The sequence below is a fragment of the Neolamprologus multifasciatus genome, chromosome 3 (assembly GCF_963576455.1).
Source record: "Neolamprologus multifasciatus chromosome 3, fNeoMul1.2, whole genome shotgun sequence".
NCBI lineage: Eukaryota > Metazoa > Chordata > Actinopteri > Cichliformes > Cichlidae > Neolamprologus > Neolamprologus multifasciatus.
Genome location: NC_140441.1, coordinates 25,657,457 through 25,666,543, shown reverse-complemented (window position 1 = coordinate 25,666,543; position 9,087 = coordinate 25,657,457). Strand labels below are relative to the sequence as shown.

At 40.4% G+C, this 9,087-nt stretch overlaps 1 protein-coding gene across 1 annotated transcript; it reads right to left on the bottom strand.

Annotated features, from left to right (window-relative positions):
- Window positions 1-2,857: 2,857 nt before the first annotated feature.
- LOC146522262 (uncharacterized) lies at window positions 2,858-5,503 on the bottom strand. The gene is made up of 5 exons (XM_085153707.1): window positions 4,888-5,503; window positions 4,269-4,559; window positions 3,763-4,014; window positions 3,401-3,564; window positions 2,858-3,300 (listed from the first exon to the last, which is right to left on the bottom strand). The coding sequence occupies exons 1-5, from the start codon at window positions 4,988-4,990 to the stop codon at window positions 2,968-2,970; spliced, it is 1,143 nt and encodes a 380-aa protein (XP_085009833.1). The 5' UTR covers window positions 4,991-5,503; the 3' UTR covers window positions 2,858-2,967.
- Window positions 5,504-9,087: the final 3,584 nt, after the last annotated feature.

Genomic DNA, 9,087 nt, shown 5'->3' with positions numbered 1-9,087 from the left:
AGCGGTTTTAGATACGGGCGACACGGGCGGTTGCCCGGGGCGGCATCGTGGTGGGGGCGCCATCACCGGCATCGGCAAAAAAAAAAAAAGCTCGTACTCATGCTGCCCCGACGTCAGCCAGCGCATATTGGGAATGGCATAGGCACCGATTGGTTTTCTATCGCCCATTTGCTGGGAGTAAGGGCGCCCTTCGTTTGCGAGGAGCGCCTGCTTCTTGTGACACAGGGAGGAGGGGGCGGGGCGGCGGGGGATTTTCTAACCGCAGCATCTTTGGCTGTGTGCCCATGTTTTCCCATTAGTGGGGTAGATTTTATTTTGGTGAACGATATAGCAAGAGAGAAGGTTTAGCCTGCCCCTCAGGTCACTGAAACCCCAAGTTTGGAGCCTGAATCTGATATCTTGATATTCTGTTAATCTGGATGTCACGTTTGCAATACGAGAAATGTTTCATCACTCATCCAAGTGACTTTTGCCGTCTCAGCTGACTGCAAGTTTCCCCAACCTTATAAACAGTACATTTGCACAATAACTAAAACCAGCCCACTGAGTGAACAATGGGCTGTGAGATCAGTGACCACTGATCAACAACCACTCAATGACCATTCACAAAAAGTTGGGGATTGCCATCTTCACCATCTTACAATGCTGTGATTGCAGACATTCCTTTTGATCAGTGGTTGTTGATCAATGGTCATGACAATTTGCATATTAATGATCAAGGAACTGACCTCACAGCCCATTGTTCATTCAGTGGGCTGTGAGGTCCAGAAGAACAGAATCAATCTTTTGGGATTTACTTACCTGGATGATTAAGCATGCAAGACAGGTGTTTTAGATCAGCTCCCAAGCATTGTTGAGCCAGATGCTGAATCTAAAGTACCTCCTGGTACTGGTGAGGCACTTGTTAGTCTTATCATTAGCTACTAAAGTCATTGCTATAACTGTTTCTGATTCATTCCCACTCCCTCGTATAGAGGACTGCATTGCCAATATGGGTCCTGCCAAATTAATCATTAAGTTGGATCCGCTAGAGATTACTGGCAGGTTACCATGACCCTCGCAGCCTGTAACATTTCTGCATTTGTCACTCCTGATAATTTTATGCAGTAAACTGTGATAGCATTTGGCATGAAAAACTCTCCTGCTACATTTCAGCGTTTAATACATCTGGTATGTGCATCCGATGATGTGGTGATCTACACAGATGCTTGGACGGATCGCATAGTCATCCTAGAACCAGTGTTTCAGTGGCTAACTCAAGCCTCCTTAACCCTTAATTATGCCAAATGTGAGATTGGTAAAGCAATAGTTACATATCTGGCTAAGCAGGTTGATTTTGGACAGGTTTGTTCAGTGGAGGCAAAAGTCACTGTAATACTGAACTATTCGGTTCTATCCAGTTTGTCTTGTTTTTTTGACCGGATGTACAACCAGAACCAGCAACTAATGTGCTGGGTGTTGTTGGGACAGGGTTATCACCTTGTGATCAAATATAAGAAAAGCCTCACTGCCTCCAAACACATTCTCCTTTTTTCCTTTTCCTTTCTCTTCCACTAACAGTAGGACAGTTATGACCAAAACCCTGTTGGCCAACTGCACCGAAGGTGGTCCGTCAAGGAAATCTCATTCTTGACGATCTGCATGTTTGATTTGCAAAGATTTTCCATTGAACGCCCTTCCTGACGCAAAACTCCATATTTACCAGGGCTTGCCATATAAGGTTATTCCTGAAAGGCTGAGTGTTCAGAAGACTGTACCAATTCATAAAAGGTTGACTGGAAGACAAAATTGTAAAAAGAAAATGTGCACAAGTAACAGCGATGACTGATGCCCTGCTGCTTCTCCAACCAGCCTTGAGCCTTGGTTGCATAAGATATTAAGACCCTAGACTATGGAGGTCGACTTTTGGCAGAATGAGTGAAGACCCACAAAATCTGTGATGACTGAAATCCAGTGTGACACTTCTGCATGTGTTGATTTGGGGTGCCATACCATCTGCTTGTCATTGTCCTACTGTCTTTTATTAAGTCCAGAGTCAATGCACCTGACTTGTCTACCATCTACTGGCTTTATGGCTGTACTTAGCACCTGCTCACAGTGCCAGACCTACTAACAAATGGTTTGCTGATCATATTATTACTGTGTTTGGCCAGACAACTCACCTGCACTGAACCCTGCAGAGAATCTATGTTGTACTGTAAAGTGTGATAGTTCTCCTGTGGCTCTTTTATCTTTATACTGTGGCTCCCCATGGCTTGGGAAAATAAATTATAAGTATTTAGTTGAAGTGTATTATATTTGTGTTGTGTTCTTTTTTTAACTTATAGTTCTAAACTGGAAGATTATTGTGATCTTGAAATATTAAAATAACATTATATTTTATTATTTTGCATCACTCAAAATAAGCATCACACTCGTGGAAGCCAGTATATACCCACCAAAAGCTGTGCATTTATCGAGACTTTCAGCCCCAGGTAGGCCAAGTATGAAGTAATTTAAGAAAATAAAAATATCTGAAGAAAATAAAACATTTAATGGGCATAGTCATTTGCATTTAGTTCTGACAAGAGCAGCCTACCAGCATGCCTAATTTGTGGATTGTTGATCTTCGGATCCATATATGTATGTGAGCAGCTGTTCTCCACCGTGAACTATGTTAAAAACAAACATGCCTCACAGACGACAGCTTACAGTCGTAAAGATGACAGTGACTTCGTACAGCCCCGATTTGCATAAACGTAAAAAAAAAAACAACCCAACAACAATATATACAGTGTTATTTTCATTTTCAAAAAGTATTGTCCAGTGTCCACTAACTAAATGAAACTTTTATTTGTTTTAGCGCTTTAGTCATTTTTGGAATATTTGTGTGATATACAAAATGTTCACTCTCTTTGTACAGTTTCTGTTCTCTCGTTTTCTTTTGTTTCCCACTGTTCAAAAGTCCCGTTTGACCTCTGGGTGGTGCTATACATTCAGATTTTTTGGTTTCTGCAACACGCTGTAAACTGTGTCGACCTGTGTGGGCCGTTGTTGTGCCTCCTCCACTGTGGCAGTCTCTGAAGTATTTTGTGTGTTGTTGCCAGCAGAAGAGGCTTTCACTCCTGGAAGAGTGTAGATGGTATCTACTGTGTGGCTTTCCTGTCTTGGGCTGCTGGTCTGGCTGTACTGAAGGATGTCTGCGTTCTCATAAGCAGGGTCAGCATCACTTGATGAAGACGCAGTAGAGGCTCTAGACTGAGATGATGGCAGAGTACTAATGGGCTGGCTTTGTATTGAGCGGATAGTATTTGTTGGAGCCTGTAAATAATGAAGTTAAATATTCAGTCACATTATGACACACCACTGCACAAGTTATATAATATAAACAGATATAAATCTGTTAGTGAATGCAGCTTACCTGGTAGGATTTCCATTTTGTTGAAAATAATCTTTTAACTAAAAAGAAAGAAACTGGTATGAAGACGCAGGCGAGTAAAACACAAACAATAATAAATGCAAGTGTTTTCGTTGATGTAGGCTGTGGTGTTTTCTCTCTATTATCAGGATTAGAGTCATTGAAACCTGCAGACACAAAAACACAACTTTATTGAGCAATATCTTTTCATACATTAAAAAATTAACAATTTTATGACAAGAAACAACACTGTACATATATAAATAACAGGGGAAATATCAAGAAAGGTGGAAGAAAATATTGCATTTTATTTAATGTGAAAAGAATCAACAGCATGTTATTTATAATTAATATTTAATACTTACACAGTGTTAAGTTTTCAGAAGCTTTATTTGTGCTAACATGGTTGTTGCCTCTGCAGACCACAGCTCTGTTCTCAGTGAAGATGGTGATGTTGACCTCACTGAATGATTTCTGTGATCTTCTGCAGCCGTCTTTATCACAAACAGACCAAAGCCAATAATCCTGAATGGAGCAGTTTACTGTGATACTGCAGAGTCCAGCAGACTGGTTGGAGCCAAGCTTTGACATTATAATGACAGGTCTGGGAACCACATCTGTAACATTGAGCCAAACAGATAAATTAATGATTTAATGCAAAAAGGAGAACTAACAATGAACTGAATTATAAAATTGTAGGATATATGATGTTGTGGTTAAAGACAACAACAGATTCTGTTTTTCTTTCAGTCACAAGGAGATGTAAGAGCTGACTGTAAGACAAATGCTACTAAATCCAGAAAAATATAATATGTAAAATAGATTCATGTACAGGCTAAAGACAAAGTTCTTTTTTCTTTTTATAACGTACCTTGAACAATGACTTGATGTTTCTCTGACACTGTAATATAGTTAAAGCGGTATGAGAGTTCATATATGCCAGTGTCTGTATCAGCCAGGTTATTAATACACAGGGAGAGGTTTCCAGCACTATAAACCACTCTGTGTTTGTATATTGGGTTGATTTCTGTATCATCAGCAATAAATATCGTGTTAAATTTCCATTCACCACGTTTATATGGTGGCGGTTTCCTGACATTCAGACACACTGAGCTGTTTTTCAGTCGATAATATGTCGCTGTTGGGTCCTCTGCCATGAGACCTAAGAGGAAACCGTGAAGCAAAAGTATTAAAACACATTATTACACTTTAAAATCACACCATAAATACAATACATATATTGAAGTAAGTGTATGATAAAGGAAAACACTTTGATATATTTCAGTGGGCTTTTAATAGCACGTTAGGCTGAGAGTAATAATCTTTACATTTAATTACACTTATTAAACTTTTATTCATTCTTTACAGTGACAGCCATTTCCCCATTGAAATCTCTGATACATATCTTTAAAAAAGGATTTGATAAATTAACATTAGGTTAAGTTTGGCATTAGTTATGCAAAAAACAAAAACATTTTCATTCAGCTTACCTGTAACAATCCAAAAACTCAGAAGCAGAATCATCTTTAATCCACACAAATTTATCTGAATGTAAGAAAAGTGGAATTCATAAACAGGAAATCTGCTGTGCATGGTTTCTCTGGTGTAACCAGCTATGAATGCAACAAATATGGCAGGTGTCAGAGAGAAAAAGAGACGCTTCAAAGCCCAGGAAGCGATACATCATCTGCTGGATCAGAGAAAGAAAAAAAAAATCTTCCAAATGCAGCTAAACTACACTTCAATTAATTAATGATAAACCAGACATTTATGTTCATTCACAAATGCTATGATTAAAATACAAGAGGTGACGAAGATATTAGGGTAGACGTGTGTGTGTGTGTGTGTGTGTGTGTGTGTGTGTGTGTGTGTGTGTGTGTGTGTTCGTGGTGCTGTAAAGACTTTAGCCTGTTGCAAATAAATCCTAATATTTAAGGTTAAACAAGAGGAGATCAGGGTTAGCGTGTGGAAAATAAGAGAGAGCAATTTTATGAAGGAAACAGATGCATACGTATGTGTGGTTTTTGTATGAAGTCTGTGTGCAAATGTGTCTGTGGTTGTTAGCATACTAGCACAGAAACATTTTACATTATGGTTAGAGCAGGAAGCAGCAGGTTTTCACATTGAAGGAATTGATCTCTTATCAGATGCTGGTAACATTTATTTGGCATCTAAAACATTTTGCATTGTGAATTAAATACACATTTTACAAACTCATTGTTCCTACTAAAGTGCACTATAAAGGTCACGGAGAAGAACCAGGCAAATATAGGATGAAGGACAAAAATGCCTATACTACTGTAGTACCAATTTATTGTGGTATGCACTGTCTATATACTATGGTAAGTTATTATTATCAATCATATACGATGAAGAGTGGAAAAGTAATTGGTCCAGAAGTATGAAAATGTTTATGATAGAAGGCAGGGATTTTATAACCATATTTTTCAGCTTAATCTTGGAGAGTGAGAGGTTGCCTGAATGAACAGGAAGAGTACTACGACAGGATGATGTGCAGAGCTGCAGTAACTACAAATGGATAAAGTTGGTAATCCATATCTTTGTGGAATGACATCAAGGCGATGAGCAGTGAGCATCAGAGAAGAAGCACTACAGATGTCATGTTTGCTTTGAGAGTGTTGATGGAGATAAGGTCAGAAGGAGAGCCTTTGAGGAAATGAGAAAGCATATGTTAGGGTGCAAAGAGTGTAACTGCAGTACTGCAAGAGGAAGTAATGAGTGGCCGTGAAATGTGAGGGTGGTGTAGGACATTGTATCTGTAGTGAGAGTAGAGTAGTAGCGGGTGGAAGAGAGCCTGGAGAGGTGGAGGTATGCCCTGGAGAGAAAAGGAATGAAAGTCATTAGAAGCGAGACAGAATACAACTCTGTCCATTGCTTTGTATGGATCGAAGGATGGATAAGGGTGAGTTTCAAGGGTGATTTTTGACAGAAAGATAGCACCAAGAGTGAGAGAGAAGGTTTACATGATGGTAGTGAGACCTGCAGTGGCTGGAGGTGGAGCTGGAGATGTCCGGATTTTAATTGTGAGTGACAAGAATGGACAAGATTAGAAATGAGTACATCTGAGGAACAGCTCAAGCTGAGCAGTTTGGACATGCTGAGATGGTCTGGACATGTGCAGCAGAGGGATAGTGGACATACTGGACAAAGGAGTTTAAGGATGTGGTGAAGGAGGACATGCAGATTGTTAACGTGAGGTGGAGGAAGATGATCTGCTATCACAACCCTAAAAGGGAGCAGATGAAAGGAGAAGATGACATCTTCTCCTCTCACGGTCAGCGGTTTGAGTTTTTGTGAGTTTGTAATTCTTTTGGGTTGGAAAAGCAATTTATGTTCACACTCTATGTCTCGCCCTTTCGTGTCTTGCCTCTGTGTTTTAATGTTTGTCTCTGGTCTTTCGTCTCTTGCACTTTATCTGTAGTTTAACTTCCCTTGTCTCGTTAAACCTGATTTGCTACAGCTCTTCTCCCACTTGTTTCCTCTCCCCTCTATACCTGGGCTGTATTTATTGTCTCTCCTTGTTGTGTCCTCCTTCAATGCTGTGTGTTCCTCTGCGCTGTTTCCTAATTATTTTTCTCCTGTATATGTTTTTGTTCTGCTTTGATTGATTGATATTGAATTGATTTTAATCACTCTCTTAAAAGAAGTCAAGAAGCCAAACGAGGCCAGATATGGACCCAGGAGACAAAATTCAGCTTTTATTGCTGGTAACCACAGGAGAAAACTGTTGGATTGTGTTATTGGCTGATTGTGGCTTTAAATTAGACACACAAAGAGCTGCAGTTTGCGCCGCACAGTAACCAGGAAATTCTAGTTTCGCAACACAAGTATGTAGCAGTCAGCCACAAAAAACTCTGTACAGGTGTTACAGTTTGTTTTCAGCAACAGATATGAGGACGTAGAATAAAGACATTCACGTTACAACGGAGCTAACAGGGCCTTTTACTTCTGCTAGTTCATTAGCTAACTCACGTTGGTAAAACTCCCTCTATGTTCATGTTCTCAGTTAAGCTTATTTGCTTACCTTGTTCTATTTGGGCCATAGTGTCCTCTTCAAGCCATCACTCAACCCCTCAGCCGCACACATTCTCTGGACGCTGGTCTCTATGACAAGATTCACTCTACCTCCACTCAGTGCTCCACCATCCAAGAATGATATCTCCACCACACATACCTGCCTGCCCTCCAGTCTATGAAACTCAAGGAATTGTGTGCAGAAAAAGTGTCACTTACTCACCTTCCTAGACACCACCCAGACCATCACCTCCCCCCTCAGGGCCTCACGCACCCTGCTTGCCCAAGTAAGCCACTAAAACCCTGTAATCCCCATTTTCCTCTGATTCAGCCTCCCTCACTGCCCTTCTGTTCTCCTTTGTTTAGAGTTATGCCACATATATCTCCCCCGTGTTCCAAGTTAACATTAGTGTTTGTACTAAAGCTTGTTAGAAATCCATCTAAAGTTTCTGTGTTTGGTCTGTGCTTGAGTGCATATTCATGTACTGGCCTTTAGGCCCCCTTAAAAATTAGCAAGTGTAATGTTAGAGTGAATTATTAAATGTTGCCATTATTGTAATTAAATTTGTAAACCTTGCCTTGAACTGCATGTTTAGATATTCTTCTGTTCTCCTCCCCTACACATCTAGGATGTGGGGGAAGCAATTAGTTATAGTGTTTAACTGCAGGCACATCTATGTGAAGGTTATCTGTCCTTATTTAGTGAGGATGTTTACTTCTTGCCATTTATGGCCTCACCTGTGCTTGTGTATGGTGAGACCGTTAAAGGAATTAAGCCATATACAGTGTGAGGGGAGATGACCCTTTTTATGACCAGGGATATTGTTAAAACGGTTGTAACCAGGAAGTCACGCACACAGAGACACACACACACACGTGTGCTCACACATGCATGCACACACACACAGTGCTTTAACCTTTTGTGACCACATGGGTGTTACAGTGGGTGGTGCTTGTATTCACTGAATAAAAGGCTGCAGGGAAGGCTGTTCTTTGAAGTTGGCTGGGAAACAGGTGAGGAGCATTCATCAACAAGAGCCTGGTTCCGACCAGACTTCCCTTGCAAGTTAAAATGGATCGCTGTTTGTCTTGCTTTGTTCACTTGTGATAAGTCTTATGTTACATGTTGGTCCTGCGAGCGCAGACCCAACATGTAACACTAGTCTCATGTATCTGTGAGCAGGCCTGGGTCTCTACACTGTAGCTTACTTTTGATATTCCCTTGTTGATGCTCATAATTAAACCTAAAGATGAGCATATCATTTGAAATGCTACAGTTTCACTTTAGTTAGTGAAGTAAAATCACTTGCGTTTAGTGGTAAATTAATATGTAGCACTGATAAAGTGGTGTTCATTACTGTTCAATCACTAGGTTACTAATACTGAAACAGGATAATTAAACACTCTGGTGAGTCCACACACACTCATTCCCAAACATTCTGAAAATACAACCCTTGCTGCAGCCCTGAGTCTTAGCTGGGGTGCATTGTGGCTTAAATTAAATGGTCACTTCACTCATAAACAAGCCATAAAATAAAAGGCACATGCAAATATCAGTACTCATGGCTCCTGATAGTTCAAAAGAACCGGTGGAAGGAAAGAGGTCAAGGGTGCCAGCAAGGAACTGCCACGGTACAGTCTGATGGAGTCACACA